Consider the following 26020-nt stretch of genomic DNA (forward strand, 5'->3'; position numbering starts at 1 on the left):
TGAGAGAGGGGCCAAACGAATATAAAGGTCTGCCTCGAGATATTTACATTTCAATGGCCAAATCTCAGTAGACTTCATCCTTGGCAAACAGACTCCAACCTTCAACAGCCAATAGCACAAACCACACCGCACCATCCCCCAGTAAAACTAAACATGCTTCAGCCTACCATAGCTCTTCAGGATGCCCATGGCCCAAAATCAGAGAACAAATTAACTTGCTCAGGGCTGTAAGGCTGCAGCTGGACATTCCTTACTTTCGACTATTGCGGGACAGTGAAGGACAGAGGTAAAGAACTTGTCAGTATAACCTTAAGACTCCTCTTTCAATGATACAGTCCCATAAAGATTCACACACAGAGATGTGTTATATATATATATATAATCCTAGCTATAGAGATGCATCTGTAATGCGTCATGCATTTTGTTATTATACTAGAACATTATTCAACACAACTGACAAAATATTAAAAAAAAAAAAAGCTTAAAAAGCTTGTCTTTGTAATAAGTACGACAATTTGGATTTGTTTTGTTTCTTTTTTTTACGTGGGAAGGGGGATGGCTAATCATCATCTGATAGCATTTTAAAAGGGTAAGTTTTTATTGTTAGATTTTGAAAGGTGAAAAATGCCCATCCCTTGTAAACTATGTATTTCCTTCCATTGTAAAATGAGATTCTCATAGTCACCAATCTCATTAAAAGTTAAAACAGTGTCTGCTTAGCATTAGCAAGGAATAAAAGGGTAAGGATGAGGTGTCTATGAGAACTATAGCTATTGACATCATTGACCTATAAATACGTCCTCTTCAAGTTGATATACAGCAATTCATTATCCCTGTTTTGATATAATTGCTATTACTGAAAGCCCTTTGCTTTCAAGTGTTAATACAATTGCAGTTCATATTTCAGGTTATCTGCCAAAAAGAAAAAACCTAATTTCTAAATATTTGATCATAAAAGTTGTCCTCAGCTTTTACACAGATAATTTAGTCAAATAATATCAGATAATCTTAGAGCAGATTTAACAGGAAATTGCTAGGGACTCCATCTAAGCAGCATCCATTTGCACTTATATAAATGTACTGAATGTGTAGGAAGACTTTGACAGCTTGCCATATGTGATTTCATTCTGTAGCCTACCTACTTTACCATCAAAAGTTATATCCTTTGAAGCATTGCCAGAATTACTTTAGCCCAGTAGATATGCTAGATGTGCCCTTTAAAAGCCATATCATTTCCTTTCTACTCTGACTAGTTCAATGTAGCATCTGCTCAACTAAATTCCTTTGAAGGTTAAAACCAAAAAAACCCCTGTATTACAGCTCACTAAGATGTCCAGTGTTGAATGAAGACCACAGATGCAAGAGAATAAATAGAAGTTAAATGAGACTATAAAAGAGAATCAGAGAATTATCAGCTTAATGGGAATATTATAATTATACACACACGGAATAAATATTTGCATTTCAGGATAGGTAAGCGTTTTATTTAAAATAATAATAATCCCTGAATTTTATACTTCCATTCCATTATGCTGATTGTTTATATGCAAATTATGATATTGCTGTGACATGGGTGCTAATGCCATTATAAAGGATATCACACATCAACAACTTGATTCAAAATAGCAAATGTAAGTGTGTATGTATAATCTCCTTTTAAATCTTTGGGTTTCACAGTTATTTTAAAAGACATTGTTATATTCACAGCACCTTCCCAGGTGTTCTAGATGATAATGAAGGGATAGTCCATATCTTCTAGTATCACAAAGCAGTTGTGACATTTTAGAAATATCTTCAGTTTAGCTTCTTTAATTTCTACAAATGCTATTTAAGATTGAAGGCTTGTGTTTTTACTGAAGAGCTGAATGAATTCCGGTAATTACATGATTTTCTTGTCTGCTCAATTGAAAAGGTTTCAAAACATATTAAAATGGCAGTGTCCTTTCCGAGTCTCTTGAAACCCTCCAATGTCAATTTTAATTAACGAGCTGTAAAAGTTACGTTTTTATATCTGGGATTTTTGTCCAGTTTCCCTTATTATTTCACATGAATTTGCACCCTCACTAGGGAGATTGCAGTCTGTGCTAGTCTGCAGCGATTTATCACCAGAAAATCATGAGAATGCAGACTGGACTGTGTCAGAACTAGCAACATCACTGTTCAAATTAGGTATACCAGTTAAATAGCTCCTAACCACTTTGAATGGAATAAGCATAATTAGTTTTATGTCTGTGCATCTTAGTAGCCTTCCATCAAATGCATAAGATCTTTCCTCACAGTCACAAGTGTACATAAACCAAGAGGAGTGTAATGATATCAAGAAAGGAGAAAAGAATAAGTATTAAGGAATTGTTTTTGTTTAGACAAACAAAACATCTGCAATAGCCTTCATCAACTTGTCCAATTTGAAGGGTATGAAATTCGTTCTGTAGACCTATTTCTGCCAAAATTCAGGAAGGATAAATCCTTAAACTTGCAATGAGCATGAAAGAAAAGCCCATCTCACTGGAGCACTCTCTAGAAACTGGAATTTGCTGATGTGCATTTCAGTGACTGTATTATTTTCTATTTTCAGTTCTTCCCATGAACTGCCTTCTGATGGGAGGGCACTGTACACTTAAGCAACAATACAGCAAGACTGAATTTGGGAGCTAACAAGGAAGACAGACTGAATGAAAAGATGGGAAACAGATGGCTTTAAAATAAAAATATCATGATTATTCACCCCTCCCAAACACGCAACTAATCAAATGCGTACCTATCACAGTAGAAAAAGCGTATTTCCACTGAAGATTGTCAGGTCTTTGGAATGCATCTTTGTCAATGGTTAGACACTACCTCATCTACACAACAAATAAAGTCACCGTAAATAAAGTATATAGCTTTTACAGTTAAGGTAGGAATCCTTTAAAAGGCATTAACAAAATATTGATTCAGGTTAACTCAATCTGAATAAATACATTTGGAGACAGGACAAAGAAATCAAGCTATCATGTGATCAAAATATATTAAAATGTTCAACCAATTTATAACCAATTTAGGGAACAAAAAGAGAGTAATCAAACTGTCATTCTTATTCCAAGTACTAGATGCTTATAGGGACACAGGGATTGCTCAGTAACTTCCAGAAAATCTCTTTATTCCCAGTGTAACATGAGCACCATATTGACAATATATAGTCAAATAAGAACTATTCAAAAAACTCTGAAATATTTTTATTGACTTACAGGCTGTGGATTGGACTCAGGTTGGGAGAAACAAACACAGGAGGGAAAGCTACTGTTTCTCCAACGACATTAATGAGTTTTAAAAAGTGAAGCATCTTTTCCTACAAACTTTAATTCATGACTCGTACATGCTGCCTCAATATGTGGAAGAGATACATTTACAATATTCATCGCATCTCTTTTATGCATATGTTAAGGAAGCTCAGTAAGAACACATGGATAGCTCCATTGTCATTCAAGGAATGTCAGGAGTGTATATGGCTTTGTATTTACTACTTATGCATGAATAAGTGCTGTCCCAAGAGAGACATCTCTCTGAAATGCAGTACGAAAAGGTATAGACTACACCTCACTGTAGTGCCTACATCCTAATTCAGCAGTACTCAGCTTAGAAAATACTCATGTTACCCAAAAGACCCAAAGACAGAATCTTAAACACAAAATAATTAATATAGGTAATAATTCTGTCATATGCTTTATTAGTACAAGGCCAGATTTATTAATGCAAAGGCTTTAAAAGTTATCTGGAATGCAGTATGAGCATGATACACCATATTAGTTTATAGATCCATGTGATCCCATTCAGCTAGAGAAATGAGCCAGTATTTCCCCTTTCTATTTTACTGTTGCCAAACCTCACAATTTTATTGCCAATCATGTGAGTTTGATTGTAGCTTCAAAGGCCTGGCTGTAGAACCATGATATTCCCCCAAACTCTCAGACACCTCTTAAATAAAAAAGTAAACTTCTAGCATTTGTGGTGGCCAATGGAAAAAGAAGAGTTGTCAATGTAAAGCCCTAAAGGCTGCAAAAAACCCAGAATGTCAATAAGCTCTTTAAAATATCATTTTCATATACCTAGTAACTTGAAACCAGTCTTATTACTTGAGTTGATGCTGAAGTATGAGCGCTGAATATCAAGGGTTGGCAAAATGTATTTTGCTTGGTGAGGAAGAAGCAGCATGTCTCTTCGCACCCCTGACTCAGCTGCTGAGCAGGGGCGGTGTGCCATGCCTCCTCTCTGCCTTCCCCCTCCTGTCCATTCACACCAGAGAGGTCACATTTCTAACTCTGGGCAAAGGAGGTTCATCACTCTTTTGAAAGGGAAAACATAGTCCTAGTTTTCCTCTGCCTCATCAGGTGGCCAGTAGAAGTACCTCTGCTGCATAGCTGTCTTTGGCTTTGCCAGCATGGCTAGAGCATGCTGTGTGCTGGGATGGGTCCTGATGGCAAATCCTGATGGCATAGCTTGTAACAGGGCATTAACCTGGCTTTTCTATGGATTCATCTGCAGAGGGTCCTTCTGTGGCAGTGCCATGAGACCAATAGTAACTTCCAAGGGGAGCTGGGTTACTCAGTATGAATGCAGGTAGGTCTGAAGGTATGAGCAAACAGCTGAAAGAACTTCTAATGGGAATGCTGCTGAGGGACTCAGCTGAGCAACTAAGATAAAGTATGGGTTCACAGTAAGCCTGACAAGTTTTCTGGTGCTCTTTTTGCCTGTCCACTAAACACAGAAACCAACCTGGGTACATTCCCTCTCATGTTGCATCTTTGCCAGGAAGCTTTTGTCAGCCTCTGTGCAACTGGAAACATGGGCAGAGGATCTCTTGGATGGCATCCTCGTTCAAATGCCAGAAAGAAATACAGGGCAACATGAAGTTAAAATGCTAAGGCAGCATAGGTCTGTTTTAATGCTGCAGATGAATGAGGAGTGACAGAAAGAGAGATTAGCACTGGATGGCCAATAGCACAAGGACGTGATTGTCTTGAATTTCCACTACAAACCTTGGGGACTAAGTACCATCAGCCTTTGACTTGGAGGTTCTCTTGGCTAGATCCCACACCAACTCTGCAGTGAAGACTCTCTCCACAGATTTTGGAATGTTTCTCCTCTCTTACCAATCCTCTCTTCCCAAAAGATGATTTTCCTGTTAACTCTGCCTGAAAACAGAGCAAGTAAAGGCCTGACCAAGGCTGTAATAATACAAGATGCTGGCAAAACCAAATCAAGACATTATCCTATCTTTGTTCTGAGCTGCTTGTTCCTGATCTTGTGTTTTCGTAAGCAACCCCTTAGTTGGGCTGCTAGATTTGCCAGTGAGGATTTGCAGCAGAAGATAGCACTGCACTGATCTGAGTTTAAAATAGTTTTTTTTCTTAATTTTTTCAGGGTTATTTTTAACCAAGATCCATTCAGTGATTGTGGTTTTAATATATACAGGCACTGTTTTATTTATTTCATAACTTCAAGCCAGTCTTTGAGTTTTCTGTGGCCTGACCCACCCTTTCTGAAATGCTCGGAATGAGAATTCTGTTGAGTGAACCTATACTGTTTCACTGCTACGCATCTTGAATCATTTCATACATCACAGAATATTTGAGTTAGGTTTTTCTCTTGTCCTGACTCAAGTAGGGATGTAAAAGAGAATCAGTCTTTAGAATCAGCGCATCTTGTAAGTGTTCAAAAGCACGTTTCCTTACTATTTATCAAAACCTATTAATTATAATTTACTTATTTTTTGAAATTAAATGTTGATCCCTCACCAATAGAATGAGTTTTTGACCTTACTCTTCAGACGTAAAATACTCACTTAATTTTTGAGGGTTTTTTTCCCATCTCTAATGTGCCAGGATAGCATGGAAAATATATTTATGCCAAATTTGTATGTTTCCTACCAGTATCTGTTTTTCTCCCCTATTATTCCACAGCTGTTTGTTTTACTAAGTGACTATATATAGAATATTCTCTAACTTCCACACAGACATGTTACAATGCAATGCAAAAAAGAAGCCAAAGTACTCTGTAACTAATTTGGATAATATGCATGTTAATTCAGGAAAACCCTTTGTCTTTGCTTTTATAGGAAAGACAAACGTAAAATAGCGGAATTGTGTTAACCATTTTTCCCAGACATTTTTCTTAAAGCAATCTGAAAATGTTGCATTCACCAGAAAGCAAATGGTCCAATTGTTAATGTTCTCACTCTTATTTAGTACTGGAAAGAGTTAACAATTGCAACGGAAATACCTTATCAAAATCTTATTTTTAAGATCAAATGCTAGAAATTATTAAGTGACATGAAAAGTCTTCAGCTTTCAAGCGTTAAACCAATGAGGCTATGTTTTATTGCACGGAGAATCTGTGTGATTCATTTTAACCAGCGAATCCCTTCTGCATAAAGGCTTTCAATGTTTCAGCCTCAATGGCTGGTAAAATATGTTCAAAAGAATAAATAAGTGGAACATGATTCTCATGTAGAATGACATTCTGGATTCCTTTAGTTAACTCAACAGAGAGCTATATTCAGCGGAGCCTATAAGACAATACTGTTGGCAGTATTTAAACACACTACAGAAGAATAAGCAAAACAACGTGATCGGTAATAATAAGTTAATTTCAAGTTTAAAAAATCAGTAAAGCATCACTATATATTGCATTTGGACTGACTACAAAGTGACAGTCAGCGGATTATTCCACAGATTTCTAATGCTGAAAATTCTGATGGCATTTACTAGCATAACCTTTCAACTCTGAGCACATCAATAGAAGCAGACAGTGGTTTGAAATATGATTCCTTGCAGATAGCATATCCTCATTCATCTGACTGTGGTGCTCTGTGCTCCATTGCACAAACAGCGGCTCACCCACTTCTGAGAGGACACTAATAAAAAAGGCATCAATTTTCAGCTCTAGTACTACTGTGATCTCTTTATATGTTCGACATCCAACATTAAATTAAAATGCTGTTATAAATCCTACTTTCTGAATCTGGAATGAGTGTTGGGTTTTTGTCGCATGAGACTGCAGCAAATCTTGTCAAAAGCAAGGAAGCACGTCTTGTTCACTCAGAATTAATGTTGTGGATGAAAGAAAGAGGTAAAAGAGGTTGAATATGGTGAACTGTGGGTGTCAAAGGCAGTGGGTAAAGCAGCTTTGGGGTACCAAACAGAGCATAACATTTGCTGCTTTGAATGGGTTCCTAATCAGTAATTATAATTAACAATTACTAACTGCACATGAAAACCAGTTTGTTTGTTATATAAAGTACTTTTAAAAAAATCCTTCAAATCTTTAAATGCCTTTATTCTTCACAGTTTGGGCAACATATTCCTCTGTGCTAGACAAAGCCAGTTTTATAATAACCAGATAAAACAGGCTAAGTGATTTGGATCACTTCAAGACCATACAGTGAAGGTTGTTATAGAGTGTCTATGCAAAATTATGTATATTGATGTTGATGTTCAGGACTTCTGTCAGCTTGTCATTTGCACTTGAGTTGCCTTAAAAGTTCTTGGGTTGGGATAAGGATTTAAGAAAAAAAAAAAAAAAAAGGCATAAATAAAAAAATATTAGGCACCGTGACAATGGCAAAATCTTTCCCTGAGCCACAATGAAGCTGTGAACACCAAGTGCCAGAAAGCAAGTGGGCAGGATATTTCTGTTATGTAGAAGAGGGCCATACAATTTGGAACCTTTCAGTTGTGTCTGATAACCTCTAATGGCAGGTATCCTTTCTCCTTTAAGAGCTAAGCTAAGCCACACTGAAAAGGCAATAATGGCTTCAGCAAAGATACTGTGTCTGTAGATATTTTCTCTTGTTCGGTTCATTCATAATTATGAAGAAAAGAAACAAGCTTGCCTTTTTGAGGCGGGGGGTGGGGGGTGGGGGTGGGGGGAGTGCCTTGAAGAGTGGTTCAATATCTGGATCGAACAGAGGAACTTTTTCCCCCTAAGGATCCTGCCTGAAGAAACCTTGACATGCACAAAGTCAGAACCTAGACAAAGTTGCCCTGGTGAGAACGATAAGGTCACCCGTGGGATTGCTGAGATTATCTCTGTCAAGCACTTGGACAGCATGCAGTCAAATGATGCATCATGCAGTCATTTTCGGGGGGGGAAAATCAATTTCTTCACCAGGTCGCTATTTGCTTTTCAAAGTGCCCTTGTAGGCCTTCACCACCAAGCATTTATCAATTTAAATGTTGTAAATTGATAATGTGCCACTGTGCCTTGTACTGTTTCTGAATTATTTTGATACTTATATTTTCTTACTGCTCTCAAAATCTTCAGAGCTGCTTTATTTCAGTAGAACTCCTCCCTTGCTCACTTTTCTTAGCATAAGAGTAAATGAACTTCCTTATGCTGAACATTAAGGAAAATAACTTTAAAAACACATGACCAACACAGAATTTCCAAGGCTTTTTCCTAATAATATTTAAAGGGGACAAAGTGTTAAAAATTTATCAATACTAGTGCACCAATATACTAAATGAGTGGAAATTATCATTCTTACATAGTAGTATTTAAATTCCGAAAATGAACATAACGACGACAACAACAACAGCAAAAAAGCAAGCTCTTCTCTCAATTGGTTATTGTCTAGATTTGCTTAAAAACTGGTAGTTTTCCTGTGAAATTCCTGGCTTTTGTTGTTATTTATTTGCTTGATTTTTTAAATATCATTACTCTTATTATTTATTTAGATAAAGGTACAGCGGGAAAATCAGGTAGAATTTACAGAATGAATGTAAGTGTCAAGATTGTTTTATGTTATTTTTTAAGCAAACAGAGCACAAAAGCAATCTTTTAACCATCTACTAACCTCAACTTGATTTGCATTGAAGAACAGGTAGAGCACAGTAGTTGAGGTTTGTGCTTCGTAAAAGAAAAAGAAATACATGGCAGTTGCAAAGCATTCTTAACCTCCAGTGATTTATTGGCCCTCAGCCAAGTTATCAGGGGAATCTAATTCTTCTTTATTATTCAAATAAACCACATTTGGCACCATGGTTCCTTTTCAGAATAGCTTCACAAATAGACTGAGTACTGTCATTTATTTGACCTTGTACTTGTGTGCTGTAGCTATAATTTTATTTGCCATTTCATAGAACAAATGCACAGAAAGCCAAAATAAGGAGACAGGTTATGCTACTAGTAACGCAGTACACATGTAATACACCTGTTGGTTTTGCCTGCTTTGTTTTAAAAAGGACAAAATCTCAACAATTTATTCTTTTATTTTTCCTTCTTAATTTTTATTATCTCTTGTTATGCCTGCAGCTGCACTGCTCCTTTTTAGTGAGCTCTCTTTTCAACAGGCCAATTTGCAAACCTGGTCTGTGTCCTGAACAAGTAGGAGCAAAGGTAGGATGTACTTTACTTTAAGGTGTGGACCTCACAGAGGGGAAAAAATGCATAATATCCTCGTTGAGCATAACTGCTGGTGAAAGGTGATTAAGAACTTGTTTCCTGAAAGGAAAGGTATCCTAGCCAGCTTATCAGCTCATAATATTTTCTATTGACCCTGAAACCTTGCAGGTCTGAAAGTTTTATCCTTTGTTCTGGACAGATTTTTCTCCCTATTTGTTGCTATTTGTGTTTCAGCATATTTTTGGCCTAAGACTCAAACAGAAATTTTGCAAAAAATTTTGAAATCTCTTTGGTAAGCACTGCTACTGACTTCTAAGTGCTTGAAGGAGTGGTTAAAGTGCCTCTTCAGTGTCCAGATATGGTGACTCATTTTAGCCATCTACTTTTGAAATCTCATGCCAATTTAAAAAGGAAATCAGGGACTGGGTATGGAAAAAGATGGCAGCTATCCTGATATCAAAGATTACCTGCTGATTTGGAAATGTCAGAGAATAGATATCTATGAAGAAAAAACATTTTTACATTACTACAGAGGTACACGGTAACAGGCTGTTTGTATTGGTAAAAGGGTAAGCTACACCAAGAAAGGTCATGTTGTCCAACCCAGGGAGGAAATCCTGGCTGTACCGCATGTTTCTAGACAAGTCTGGGTCTTCCAACAAACACTACAGTTCCTGAAACTGCTGAATACCTGAAAGTATCTTGGACTATTTTAACTTGGTCCAAGTATAATTAAGCTATGACATTTTATACAGATTAAGGATATAACTGAGAGATTTTGGACCATTTCTGTTGCTTTTATTCTCTTCCTTGTCTCATTCATTGTTTTCAGCTAAATTTGTGTCTTTCTCTCTGCTTTGAAATACATCTCTGTTCTCAGAAACTGCTCTGATTGCAATTCCACGGTGTGCTCTAAAATCTATGTCTGCCAAACCAACTTAAAATTCTTGGTTAGCCTTAGCTGGAAGATAGAGTGTTCAAAACATATATCTATGGGTGTCTACATGCAAGGTACAGTCATTGTAATGTCAAAAGAGTATTTGTTGTAATTTTTGTTTACTGTTCAAATATATTGTTATTTTTGCCAAGAGTAACTTTATTATCATCATTGCCAGGCTACCTCCCAAGATATTGTTTTATCAGATTTCTTTACTATTAGCCCTGTAGCTATCATCGAACATCAGCATCCATTTGTTTTGTACCAGTGGCTCAATGTTCAGAAAACAAAAATTGTGTTCCATGAAAAACTGTTTTCACCTGCTGAGATGCAGTACAAGACCTATTTTCCTTTAGCTAAGAGACACGAGATTTTACTTTGCAAGTCCAAAATATATTGTATTTTATTTCCATGCATACTAATTAGAAAAAAAACCCAAACCCACAACCAAAGATGAAGTCACTAAGAAGTCATTTGACTAGAAAGGGAGACTCCAAAGTCAGCGCTTGAAGAAGATGAATCAAAAAATGCTTATAATGTACATGTAATACTTACAGTGAAGTGCAAAATTACCTAGAGTTTATATATGAATATATAGTTGGGAGTATGAGGGATAGGGACCTATCAGTGTTTACCTGCAGTACAAGAAATGCCACACCACATGTATCACATAGCACCATTCCAGAAATTCAGAATTCACTAGTATTTTAAGACTGTTTTAGTGCAAACAGTAGCATTTCCATGCTTAATATGAGAAGTAGTTTTACGTATATTTTGCTGATATTTTCTGTAACAAGTAACCTTTGAATAGTGATTTAGTAACAAGTAGTACAGCATTTCTTTTGTCATTAAAACACCTAGCTATATAATATTACACCAAGAGAACAACATATTAAAAATATAAATACAATAGGTCTGAGAAATACAAAACGTCTCCATAAACACAGAAGAGAAGAACAGTGAAAATCACAGATACTTTAATAGATCTCAGGAAATTTCATCTATTATTGTATTAAAATCCACAGTCCTGGTTCTGATTTTTGGTAGTTTTTCCATCAGTTCTTTCAGTAGTGAATGCAAGAAAACGTTTATCCTGATATATCAAATACTCTAGCACGCAAAGACAATTGATTTATTTATCTGAACCCTTGCTTGATATGTATATGGGGATCAAGATGAAGTGTAGTCTTAACAACACCATGTAAGTTCAGACCAAGGAAAGATTTACCAGCTCCTATAGTTAAAAAGACAGTGGCAGAAAACATTTTTAACAAGAGACTAGCATAGGGTTAAAGCCAAATTTTTCTTGAACAGATGATATTTCAGATGGCCACACTATTCCAGATGCATCAATTTCCTTGAAAATCCAATCCATATATGTGCATATGCTGTGCTGGCAGGAGGACTGACTGAAATGGCCAAAACCCAAGAGCTAATATTCTTTTGGCCAGAATAATGCAATTATTATTTTCCTAGCTATCAGTCTAAGCATACAGAGCCATCTGTTATGCAAAGCAAACATACACATCTCAATTACAGAAAATGCAGTTGCCTTGACAGAATTTGGATTACACCACTAACCAGGGCTGTAAAATTTGTTTTAAGCTAGTGTATAATGGATGCCTTTCAGGAGTTTTCTAATTAGCATTTACCTGCTTAAACTAATTATCCATCCTTCTTCTTTACTGGCTTATTAAACTTCGTTGGATACTATGCATACAACAGATTAATATGAGCATAAGACAATAATAAACATTAAAGTTCCAATTCTTTACTGTATTAGCAACATGGTGGCGCACCAGTTTCAAAATTTGAGATTCTTGATACTAACTCCCAAACAGATTAAGGCAGGGATTAAAGTCTATTACAAAACGAGGGACTTTAATGAGAGACAAGAATACTGATATGAATTAGAAACAGCTCTGTTTCCATTTCTATCATTTGGTTTGCTAAAGCCAGCGCAAAATAACAATTACTGAACTTATTACAGCCAATTGCTTGCATGTTCTTTGAGGAGTTAATGAACGTCTATTCGGATTCTCACCAGATAATATTTAAAATTAGTCTTTTTCTGCACCACACGTTACAACTTCCCATTTCATTATTGTTGGGGTACAGCAAAACTGACAGTTGCCAGTGCTGATAGTTGCCTCCTCAGAGCAGTATGGGTCCCAATTTAAAGGAGCTGAAATAAATATTATCTCAGTTTTTCTTTTTCTCCTCACGGTGACTGCAACAGAAGTAGATTATCCTACTCTGAAAGTCATAATGCAAAATCTTTCCACTGCATGTCTAAGTACGACTAGAAAGAAGCTAACCTTCCTAAACATTTCTGAATGCTTCAGGATTAGAAATAAGTATCAACAAGCAACTTTTCCACCACTTTTGTCCTGCCTTTTAATCTTTAAAAATAGTTCTCAACAATTAAATGGAAAAAAATAAAATATTATATTTTATAAATTTTTCCTTTCATATTAGTGAGCATTTGTGAAAGCAGCAAAATGTGTCCTCGTTGGAACCCTCCCTGCAAGACATTTTAATGGTCTCTTTCAGCATTTCTTGACTCCAAATGACTCCCTGTCATCGTGTCAGCTCCCTGGATAATGCAGGGTACTCCATAAACATCCAGTAATAGGACACAAGGGAAGTACTATTAGTGTGTCCCTTTCCTATCAGGTATAGAGGTTTAAAGTTCAAAACAACTGAGAAAAGAAACTTCATTTGTTCTCAATAAATTAATAATGAACCTTCATGGCAAAAAGTTTTCAGGCACAAGTTTGTCTTATCTCAACATCCAATACTTACAGTTATGTTTTTCAATTACTTCTCAGGGTGAACCAGATGCAATTTTAAATAACTAATTCAATAATCCACACAAAATACAGAAACCAAATTATTATTTCTTTAAGAATGATAAACAGAAGAATGCATCATACACAATTATGTTCTAGAATTGAAAGTGTGTACTTACTTGGGACAGGCCTAAATAGATGGAGACAGTTTCTGAAATGTACAAAAATTTTCCTTCTTGATTTAGTGCAAATACAAATCCATCCAGGGACTACAGAGTAAGGGGAAAAAAAAAAAAGTGAATAGATTAATAAAAAATTCTGAATTCCAGATAGAAATAGATTCAAACAAAGGCATCACAGAGCAAATTGAGCAAAATGTTCTGAATTCCGAGTGTTTTTAATTTGAATCCTTAAGACAATTCCTTTATATTCTGTCTACATATTAACAAACAGCATGAGTGTATTCCAAAGTTCAAGGACTTATTGTCATGCTTACATCTGCCATATACTGTATAAAATTTATCTCATTTGCATGACTGAAGTAATATAGAAAAATAAAATGTTGTTCATTTTTTTACGGGAAGAAATAGTTATGGAATACAAATACCCTTCCAATCAAATGGTACGTAAGAAGATCCCCCCACATCACCCAGAATCAAAGTAAAGAATTTCCACTTCCAAAAACTGTAAAAGAGAAAACAAAATCCTACCATCAGTCAAACCACTATGGACCTTAATAATTTGTTAATTAATTGAGGATTACACACACGCGCGCGCGCACACCCCTTCACAGCCCCCCCTTTTCCTTTTGTGAGACAACAAACAAAGCCAATCAGCAGATTACTGTCAAATATGTTTACAGCTTAGGTCTATAGAAATGTTATGAATTTCATCCCTTTAGTGTAAAACTCTAGATCAGATTTTACTTTGACAGGTTCAAGTCTTTGGATGTGGTTTCCATTGCAACTGCAAAAATCAAAATAGGACTACACAGATTAATGCATACCTTTTGAAACATGAGTGCAGTTAATAAACAAAGGACTATATTCTAAACTGACACACAGAGTAAATCACTGCACATCAAGACAGAAATATACCTCTAGGAATAAGAGCAAATCTTCACTAGGAAGAAACTCTCTTTCATACACTATAGGTGCCTTTACTTTTATGCTTTTTATGGAGCTGATTATTGACAAACAAGCATTCACTACTGCAAAAGTAAAATCACAAAATTCCAGAAGTTAGAAATGCTAAAACAACTCAGAAAATAAGAAAAAAAAAAAAAACCACAAATGTGGGTATGAACAAGAAACAAGCTCAAAAAATCCCATGCAAAATATCCCCTTGAGATAAAGGTATGTGTAAAGTAAAGATATAACTATAGTATGCGAGAGATTAACCTAGTTTTGGAAGAAAAAATAAGAGGTGCACACAAATTTCATGGAGATATATGATGACAGTGTCATGTAATCATTTCACTCCTTTTCATATACAGAACAGCGATTTCTGAGGGTTTTCAATTTTTTTATTATTATTCTTGATTAATTTCTAACACACTGCTGGTCAGAAGCTTTCTTTGGCAAGTGTTCACCTCTCTCTGATGTACTAGGTGGTGGAATTAGTTCAAAAACCTGTGTTTTCTAAAAAGAATAAACCACATATTGGAAAACAAACCCTCACTAAAGACACTGCATTAAAGGAAGACTCTAATTTATATTTATGAATTAATAAAAATGTAAATCTGCATAGATTTCCTTCATGTAAAAACATTTATATTATGCAAGCCATTTATGGCCTCTTATAAATCATCATCATTTCTTTTCAAATGATTAACATCAGTTTCTTGAATTTTAACATCAATAACAGGTGGAAAATTTGGAACAGTGAAGTTCAAACTTAGATCTATACAAGGACAATCAAAACCTTTAAACATTTGATCTCCCTCACTATGTATAATTTCTTCTGCTGCTATCCACTTTCCCCACCACAGAAAGATCAGAAAAGTAAATCTTTAAAGGTCTTGGTTTAAGTTTTCCTGATGCTCTGTCCCATGTTCCTTTGAGGAAATTGGTTTAATCCTCTGTTAGAAATAAACCTGAGAACTGTCACACTGATCCCCTGGCCACCTATATATGTTCTTGCTAGAACGCCATTCCCCACAAGCAACAATAAATTGCCATATTGAATCAGACTAATGGCCTGTCTGCAGTGGTTGGTTTTCCTGGCTCTGACACGGTGTACCTCTATGCTTCAGAAGAGCATTTGAAATATCCATAATGTTTATGTAGGTAATGACAAGCCTACTGAAAGTTTCTTTCTAACCACAGGTTGTTACTAGTTGGCATGACCATGTTATCTGACATTCCTTATAATTATTTTTTAAAAACTAGTGTGCACAAAAAAAAAATATTTTTTTTTTTTAAATTCTATTATGTTCTTGGCTCAATGATATCTTCAGGAAAGAAGTTTCACAGGTTATTTGTGTATCATATAAAACCAACTTTCCTCTTCTCAGTTTTTCACATGTGCAGGCTTTTAGGGTGGTCCCCTTGGTCTTTTACTCAAGAGAGTTACATACAGTTGGAGCACATTTATGATCTGGTCTGTTTAGTACACTGCTTTAGTGTGTCATTATCCGGCATACCTGGCTAGAGTGTTGTAAGAACAGCAAAGACTAATTCTCTGAGTCACAGCTTTCCTGCCTCTTTTCTACACATCACCTTATTTAGGAATTCAGGCTTCTTAATGAAACAAAAGTTCAAAGGAAGCTTTTAGTACTGATTAGGCAGAAATGTTTTCCTCGGTATTGTTTTCAAAGTGGCTGAATCCAATTTTGGTGGGGAAAAAAACCACCCAAAAAACTGTCTGGTTGACAAAACTGTACAAAGAAATTTTAGCCTTCATGGTTAAAATTTGGAAAGTCATCAGCAAGTATGTTAAAGTGAGAAGTGTTGAAGTGAGAAGCGTTAGACATCTTAAGTTCGTGATATTTTCCCATGCCATTGACTCTGATCCTCTCCTTTCATTTAAACAGTTTTAATTCTTTACCCTTTTCTTCTCTTTCTTTCTGGGAGACTATTCCTTACGTTTGCCTCCTTGTTTTACAAAGGAGGTACTAAGGACGCACCACCGACGGCCTGGCTGGGCCAATGCAGCGTACCCACAACTCCTTTGGCTTCTCGCATGATTAGTCACTTCCTGTGCCATAAAATTAGTTAATTATGCCAACTGAGACTACTAGCCATGGTCAGTCCTTCTTCCTCCATTTCTTTTCCCACCTCCCTGAAGTTATCCTTGGGTACAAATACTGACTGAATTCAGCATTTTGTTCAACGGCGCAAAATCAGAGAGTTTACTTAATCATATTTTGAAAAAGCCACTGATTAACAGCTTATGGAACAGCTAAATACTTCCATGCCCCAAATACAAAGACATTACAACAAAGGCCCCAGGTACTAAGCGCAAGTCCTAATACCGAAAAAAACCCCAACAACAAAAACAGGGGGAGAAATAGCCACCTTCAATGCAAGGCAGTTCCTCCCACCAGTATGAAAGGGCTGAGATGGACCACTTTTGTGACAATGTTGTTGTTCCTTATACAGGTCAAACAGTAGTTCTGAAGGACTGTCTCATTCGTTATTCATAGGTATTATTTATGAATATTTATTATTTAAGTAATGCGTGTTGAAATTTTTCAATTTTTCATAAAGCGTATGTCCTTTGTGCATGCCAAGAGAGCAGCAGACTTCAGAGAAGGCGGCAAGCAACAAAACAGAGGTTATGCTATATACTGAAGAACAGTATCTGATACCGTTGTATCCTACCTATTTACAAACAATTTTGTTTTAATGAGAAATCTGTGGAAAATAATTCGTATTACCTATGTATAAATAAGGACACAACAAATGCAAGGGTACTAGATTTAGTTAGCTTTTAAATCTCTTTTTAAAAATGAGTATCACAGTGTAATTTTCAGCCAATTTCTGAATAGTTTCACTGTAGTTCAGATGTTCCTCTGTTATCATCAACTATAATACAGAAATAGGGTCTGCAAAGGTAACTGTTTTTTCATACCATGTCCTATTTTCATTGAAACAGAGGCCATAAATATAAAGGTAGAGTTTCCTCCATTAGGAAAATATTCTTGACTTCCTTTCTTTTTTATTTTTATAAATTAAGTTGACTGTCATAAACTCAGTCCTATACCATCTAGTGTGGCAGTTGAAAAAGGGTCAGGGTGAGCCCAAATGTCAATTTTGAGCTCAATCCAATTTAAGGAAGACTGGCAACTTCTTTAAACCTACACTTACTGGTTTTATGCAAAATGTGATTAAAGCTGAAGTTCCCTAGTACTTTTGATTTCAGAAAACCATTATGTATTATGCTGTTTCAATCACCACAGGCTACTTTTTAATTTTTTTTTTTTTTGTTAACTGCCCCACTGTTTTCAACAGGCGCCAATTAAGATTCTGGGGTCAAAGGGTTAATTACTTCTTCTTACCCACTATGTAGAATTTTCTGATTATTAACCAAGGTTGGATTAAGATGAAAAAGAACTGACACAAATGTTAATGCTTGCCCCTCCTCGAGAAGATTTATCATAATACCATGCTGAAATCTATATGCTTTCTTCAAAGCTGTTAAAGAATGAAATCTTAGAGGAAACACTAAAATAAATGCTTTAAAGACATGCAAGTATCTGATTTATTGAGACAGTTTTCTTATTCCTGAAAACTGTTCTAAACTAGCCAGACAGGACTGATACAAGATTTCTTTTGTCATATACCAGCAAGTCAATGTGGTAGACACGAAGGAAGTGAGACTCAGATGCAAAAGTCACTAGCTACAGCACCTCTGAATAATAATGCCAATAATTATAATTTATATCCTCTGACATCAGAATAATATGAAAATGTAAAGCACAGGTTTTTAACCCAAAATACTAAGTGCCGTTTACAGTATTTGTAGAGTAGTGAGGTTATTTCCTCTCAGGATATGAAACCCACTCTACCACTTTGACCGAATATGCACTAATGTATAATGCATCGTACTAAATGGATTTATATTTGTCAGAGGAATTTTGTCCCAGACATTTTTGCATATTCCCACTACAGGCAAATTTAATTCACTGGAGTCTTACTACTGTGTCCTTCTGGAGAATATCCTCATATTTCACACTATCCATGAAGTCCCTAATTCTTTCCAGTGTATTCCAATGCTGCAAAAAACCCTGTTACCCTGACCTAAATTCCAGTTAGAGTGAAGAATTACCAGTAGGCTAGGTTATTTTAATGACAGATTATTTTAAACTAAGCCTTCACCATCTGTTCCACCCCCTAATTATGAATGCAAAAAGAACATATTTCACAATTACATCACTAAAAAGTAAGATATACATGATTTAAATGCGTGCATGTGTTCTTTGTCCAATGCAGCATGCATCTGTGATGTTTTACTCATCATTCAAGCTCTGATCAGGAGATAGGGGCTGTGGAAGGGAACACTCCCCCAATAAAAGAGATTAAATGATATACCAAACTTTTTCTGGCAAGCAGATCATCTTAATTATAATTTTTCACTGTTATGACATAATGATATGATAACTGGAGTTAAGCCTTAATTTGAGGACAAAGCTCGTCACCAATTAGACATACAACATTCAATAATAGCAAAAATATTTTACTCTTTTTTAAAAAAAGAGAGGCAGTATTGGATGCAATTGACATTTACTAAAGCAAATAATCCCTCTCTTATAATAAACATATTGTTGCAAAATTTACTTATTGTGTTACAGCATGGCTTAAAAATGATTAACTAAAGACAGCAACAAAAAATAACTTTGATTGCAACATAGCAACCATTCTTGGATGAGGGGTTAAAATGAAATAGAAGGCATAAATGATGGCTACCAAAAATCTGATTCAAAGCCTCAGTGCCCATCTACTGTGCTCTCACTATTAAGATATCAGAGTAATATCCTCTAGCAACATCAACAAACATACAAAAGGATAACTACTTAGGTAGAAATTCTGGCCTTGGGCTTTCACAATTAAGTACTATGAGACAAACGGAGTATTATTCCTGGAAATAGGATTTTATGTGGGATGTGTTTGATACACATGAATAAAAATGAGCAACTAAAGTTTGATCATCTACTGACTTACAAAAATCTCTAAGAGCTTTATTCCTCCTCTTCAGTCTTTTTAATCCCTTGCAGAAAAAACCAAACCAAACCAAAACAAAACCCCCAATAAAACAAAAAGGCATATTGCAGCATTCCTTTTTACCTTTGAGTAAAAATCCCAACACCAAACACATAGAAAACCCTGTTTTAAAGTCTCATACCACTGCCACTTTTTCAATCACAATCCACCTTAACGGCTATACAGCTACATGACCATAGACTCCTTGTGAATTAATGACATATATTTGGCAAAAAAACAACACGCACTTGGCACCAAAACAACTACAGTAAAAAAGATGAGGTAAAAGGACAAGCTCAAAGGATGTGGTTAAAATGGACTTTGAGGCCAGCTTCCCAATTTGTCATCTTTGTGCTCTTTGCTTGTGTGGTCAGGATACAATTTATTACAACAAGAAAGTGTCAAAAAAAAAATTGTCAATAATAAAGGGGTTTGCTTCATAGCGCGAAGGCAAGAAATGAAGGAGGAAGAGTAAACTTTACTGATTCCTTTGATGCATCTTTCACCAGATTTACAGAATAAGTATGTTTATGTAACCAAAGCAGCAAAAACTTGCAGGAGCAGATTTACTACTTGATTAGAAAAAACATATTTTGCTCCAGATCAGAACCATTGCAAAAGTGAAGAATGTAGACAAGAAAAGTTTAGTGGCAAGAACAATGTTTAAAGGTGGCATTCGGGTTCTTAAGGTCTACTCCCAGGTTTATTCAGTGATAATAGGTTGGCAAGTATCAGAGATGAACCTGAGAATCACAGAAAGATTAAGACTTTCTAAACGATGGGAGTTGAAGAAAACAATCAGAGATTAAGATTAAGAGTTTGATGATTTTTTTGTCTACAAAAGCAATAAATTACTTTTAGGGATCTCTGCCTTGTAGATAGATATTTTTTTTTTTTAATCCTAGAAGGCAATTCTATATTGCTGCAAAATCCCAAGTCATCCTGTGGGAGTTGTGTATTAAAGCACTGACCTTTCATCTTTATGATGCCAATTCCTGATGAGCTCCTACCCTTCAATTATATAGGATTCCTAGTGTTGGTTCCAGACTGTTTGGACAGCATATTGTAACGCCAATAACTGCATGTCATCTAATACAATCAACTGTGTTTAGGATAAGACTTATCATACAGAGATTACATTATATCTCTCTTACCCTAAGAATGTGATCGCATCAGGTCACAAGTAAGTTTGTACCTGGCTGTGGACTGGCATTGCTTGGAATACGTAGGGTTTGAATATCAAGTGGTTTCTGCCCTTCAGTGGTACAAATATTCTAATCACATATGCATTTGTGCACCGAGAGGCACTGCCCTGAGTAAAGGACTTGACACTGTATGCACATGCATAACGTTTACTACCCTAAGTGCCAAAACTGAGAGAGTAAGGTGACCCAGTAGCAGGAGCTATGTTTAATAGTGAGAGTTGGCAGAATGAGGGCTGAGGCCCCAGACCTGCACCTCAGACCACTCAGCAAGAGATCGGGGAAACCTGACCTGACTGGAATGCTGTGCAGGTAGAAGCACCTATACAAGCACAACTGATTGTGGGACCAGTAAGTATTGTTGTGAATGTTATTGTTTCCAAAGATGCAAGTTTAAAGCCCTTTTGTGGGAATATTTCAATTTATGTAAGCTCCGTTCAAACTGATCTTACACTTGTTGTATATCTGCATGTTTGGTTAGCTTTTCTTTCCATCTACACAACCTGATACTATGCGAAAGTAAACAGGTAATAGCGTCTAAAAGTCTGTTGTCCAAAAAAACACTAGGTGAAAAAAATATAGGTAAGAATTTGTGATACAGAGTTAATGGCACTCTTAAAACAACACCTGCACTCAGCAGGTACTCAGATGCTCTGGTGATGGATCCTGACAATTGGCTTGCTAGAATTAGACCTCTAGCCCAGAACTGAGTATCTGCATTCTCACTTGCATCACACAATTTCATACATATGAAGCAGAGAGGCTCAGGGAAGAACAGGTTGAGGCGCTTATGTTTGGTGCATTTAATCTATTAGATGGCAATAGAGACAACCAAAACAGATTTGAATGAGAAATTGAGTTCAGTTCTTTGCCTAGCATATCATTCTGATTTGCACTCTTCTTGAAAGGAGAACATACTCAGAATACTTTATAGACAATGGAATACAGAGATAATAAGGACACAGAACATCAAGAACAAATCCAATGTCCATTCAATCCAGTGCTGTCTCTAACTGTAACCCTTAGCAGATACACAGAAAAAACCAAACACCTATGTTGCTTTCAGCCTCTTATCTCATGTCACAATACAAAGACAGAACCTGGTCCTGATCATTTGAGAGTTCCTCCAGCTACCATTAATCCTTGTACTAACGCAGGAGAAGCCTTTGTTATACCAATTCTTTCTCCACCTATGGGAGTGTGGAGCAGTTCCACAGACACCCACTCTGAAGTCTTCTAGGATCCATATACAGCTGGACTAAATTAAAACAGCTGTTCACTTTTCCAGTAAAGACCAGTACACAAAAGCCTCCAGAACTGTTTCTGTCACTTGAGTCCTTAGTTATGTCACCCTTGAAACCAGAAGAATCTGGACTGGCATGCTTCAGAACCTGCAAGGTACTACAAGTTAGGTTTACAGAGCATGAAAGAAAAAAAAAAAAAAAAAAAGGCCTATAAAACTATAACCCTTTGAGGTCTGGATTGTGAAGTGGTTCTTCCAGCTTTGAAATTAGTTTCCTCTACTCTGTATGTCTTTGTCCTAGTAACAGCATTCCAATTCATAGCTAGTTTTTGCTAGATTCGACAGCAGGCAGAGGTCTCAGAGAAATTCCTGCAGGTTTGGTGAAAACAGACTGATAATGGAGATGAGACCCTCTGAAAGCCTTTGCAGCAGTAAAAGTTGGACTATGAGTTCCTATGGTATTACAAAGCAAAGACCTTTCAAATGCCATGAGCACTGAAAAAGCCTCAGCTGGATTACACTATTTTAGACACAAAAGTCATTAGTAGACAAGACAGAAATCTGCAGAAAACTACACTGTGCTATTCTGGTACCCATAGAAAATTTAGTTTCCGTTCACTCATCTGTGCAGTTAGAGTAGCTAACACAGGAGTACTGCAAATATGTGGGACTAACAGAAAAACAAACAATTAACTTCCTGAAACAAGCTAGAGACTTCATTAATAATAGAAACATTTCAAAATCTTCCCCTGAAGTAATTATCCACTACATCTGCATTCTACACAGTAAAGTTGGTATCTCTAAGCTGGGTTACAGTACTTCCTTCAAGGGTTTTGAGGTTACAGTGTTTCACTCCACAAGTACATTTCACACAAAAGTGAGGAATGTACATTTATGTGAAAATCAATTATCCTGAAGGAATCAGAGGTCTGGTCCTGAGTGATTTCAGGAAATCAACTCAGTTTGCCACTATAAAACACCATTTCTATGTTGACCTTGCACTTCTGTTTCACAGCTGGAATTTGAGACCAGGTGAGAAGACAACATGTAGCTCTGCCATCAACAGAACTTTAATCTCACCCTAAGCTGTGAGGAAATACTCCACTCCCTCCCTCCCTTCCTTGCTTCCTCCCTTCCTTTTTTTCTTTTCTTTTCTTTTTTTCCCCCCTTTCTTCTGGGCTCACCTCTAATGCCTGTGTAGGTAAAGATAAGTATGGATTTTGCTGTTTACCACCTCATTGCATAAATTCAAGCATATCAACAGCACAGAGAAGCTCTTTCAATGAGAAAGGTTTACATTCTTTTTAAAATACAAGCTAATACATTATAGTGACACCTCTGACTGCTTGTGATAATTAAAGGTCTGTTTGAATTTCCATAATAAAATCCTCTTTTCTAGGGTGGGGAGGGGTGAGTCGGTCATGACTTGTCCATATAGCACCAGCAGAAGCCAGAAACACAAGGTTTCAACGATGAATATTTCTTTTTTACCTTTTAAAGACAGTTTCACAGTAACCAGGTGAAAATGTTGCTCTGCATTTTTACTACAGGGCTTTAGTATGCAGCCACACTATCGTGATATGCCCTTAAGGGGTTCCCTGGAGCAGGTGCAGCATAAAGTATCAATAACCTGCTTACCTAAGGGTGCTCAAGATTTCCTTGACACTGCAGAGTACTGGAGCTGTCGGTTGTGCCAATAATCCACATGCCACATTATCTAAAGAGCCCCAAATAAATCCTGACACCACCACCTCTAATGCTATTTATTGCACGTCAACAATCTATATGTTGCATCCTGTGTCCCAAGTAGGAACTGACATGATTGCTCTGCACTGTTACTATCCGTTTCAGTCCAATTTGTAACAGAACCAAAGCTTAAAGTCTCTCCCTAAGATGACTGTGGTAAAACTGCCTTCATCAATGGAACTGATGAAAGAAATTCCTCCTCTTGTCAAACAGAAGCACCATTTTCCTGTTTTTCAGAACCAGCCAGAGAAAACCAAGGAAACACTTCTAATTTCTTCTTGCTATGATGCCTTAAACGCACAGTGAGGGTGCAGCATCCTAGCTTTTCCTGCTCCCATTGTGATATTTTTCTCCTTTATGCTCCATTTAAAAGTCACATGTATCTGCAGTTGTCTTCTGCCTTAAGCAATATCTTCTTCTAGACCCTAAGCAATACCTTGCATATTTGCTTGGTTGTCTAAATTCCAGGCAGCTGTCATCAGTTACCTGGGCATCTTTACCATGCAGTTCTGAATGCCTGCTCCTGCTACCTGGAGGTCCTGTAATGTTGCATTCTGACAATGTAAAACCTTCTCCCTGATGGAGCGTACTTTCAAGTCTTGTGGTGCATCAATGAAAGAACTTCTAGTGCAACTTTAACTTCAAGGTTTTTGTAAAAAATAAAATACAAACCAGAATTTCCTCAAAAATCCTTCTATCTGTCCCAGTAGCTTCTTTTTTTCTCCACCTTTCCCCGCTTCCTTAGATCACTGGAAAACTACCTTAAGCCAGAATCAAATAGAATCATAGAATGGTTTGGGTCGGAAGGGGCCTTTAAAGGTCATCTAGTCGAACCTCCCTGCAATGAGGGACATCTACAACCAGATCAGGTAGCTCAGAGCCCCGTCCAACCTGAACCTGAATGTTTCCAGGGATGGGGCATCTACCATCTTTCTGGGCAACCTGTTCCAGAGTTTCACCACCCTCACCATAAAAAATTTCTTCCTTATATCTATCCTGAATCTATCCTCTTTTGGTTTAAAACCTTTACCCCTTGTCCTATCAAACAGGCAACTAGATGCTGTCAGTGCTTTATATGCTGCTGCTGTGTGAATGCTTTTCCAGTTTAGTTTCTGTTCCATTACCATACCCAAATGAACATACTGCCTGACACACAACACAGAAAGCAGTATAGATAGACTTCTGCATGTAAATTTGCCATTTTAATTGGCAGCAACCCTTCCAACTTAAAATAAATAAATTTAAGTGGTCATGCTTTAACGAGTTCTGACATTTATCTGAATTTCTTCAATCTGTTTTCAGTCACTATAGTGAAAAAGAAATGGTATTTTATCAATCCTTTCCTGATTCTGGTTTGAAACCAGATGGGAAAGAGCAGAAGCACACACACACAAGATAACTGCAACAGAAATATAACCAAATGTTTTCTACATCTGAGAAGACTGTTTGAGTTCTGACTAGGGTTTAAAATCTAAACAGTATTTTCAGCCTGGTACTATACTTAGTGGGATTACAATTCAGCTTGCTAGAAGTGATTTCCTATGGTACTTAAGGCAAATTGTGTTTATTTCTAAATCACATTTTTAACAGAAAATAAAATAAACACACCACAGTCCTTAGAAATACAGAATACTTATTAACCCTGAAAGACAGACATTCATTGTGTATGAAACTTCAAATCATCTTTGTTTGAAACTGCGATACACCTTGCCATACATTTCTAGCTAAACATCGTTGGAATAAAATTCTCTCTCACAAGCTTCCTCTGCCATTTCCCAATCCTGCAACAAAGTCATTATGACACACACTGATATCACAAACTAGTATTAATAGTATTTATGAAAAAATGTATAATACAAGTAATGTAGAACTAGAATTTCCAATTAGGAATGCACAGGAAAAGGCAAAAAATCTGACCAAACCAGATTTGAAAAGTAAACAGAAAGTATGGACATGCTATAGTTATTTGAAATGTGTCCCAAATATCAAATTCTATCTATAGCTGACTCTGAAAGCTCTTACTGATGCCAAAACTATCTTTCTGAGGAATCTCACATTTTTGACACTAAATCTTAATTCAGTGCAGAATTAGCGTTTCCTAAAAGCACTCTCTAATAGTAATCTGAAACCAAACCAAACCTAAAATCTTGATAACTGATAAATCTGTTATTGTCTTTACTCCAAATAAAAGAGGCTTCAGATACCTTCATGATATGTTCATTAAGATGTGCAGTTAGATCTATAGATAGTATACAGGCCTCAAAATAGATCAGGTAAAAACACAGAGTATAGTTTAAAATCACTGTGGATGGTGGATCCACTGCACTGATTGGAAAGCTTTCCTAGAATCCGTGAAGATTTTTGTTATTGCTAGGAAAGAAAGAAGTTTAAGCTGTGTAATCATAGTAAAACTAATTATTTGATCCAGAACGCTACAGACAAGAATGTATATGCACAGAACTAAAAGAAATCCCAGAATTTAGGCTGAAACTTTATCATAAACAGGGAATTTCCAC

General features: G+C 36.5%; 1 protein-coding gene across 1 annotated transcript in view; it reads right to left on the reverse strand.

Annotated features, from left to right (window-relative positions):
- NPAS3 (neuronal PAS domain protein 3) overlaps positions 1-26020 on the reverse strand; it is a 612926-nt gene that overhangs the window by 175043 nt on the left and 411863 nt on the right. The window contains exon 4 of the mRNA XM_055793646.1: positions 13290-13379. Within this exon, the coding sequence (XP_055649621.1) occupies positions 13290-13379 (90 nt within the window). The remainder of the gene's footprint in view (positions 1-13289; positions 13380-26020) is intronic.

Source organism: Falco peregrinus, chromosome 1 (assembly GCF_023634155.1).
Source record: "Falco peregrinus isolate bFalPer1 chromosome 1, bFalPer1.pri, whole genome shotgun sequence".
NCBI classification, from domain to species: Eukaryota; Metazoa; Chordata; class Aves; order Falconiformes; family Falconidae; genus Falco; species Falco peregrinus.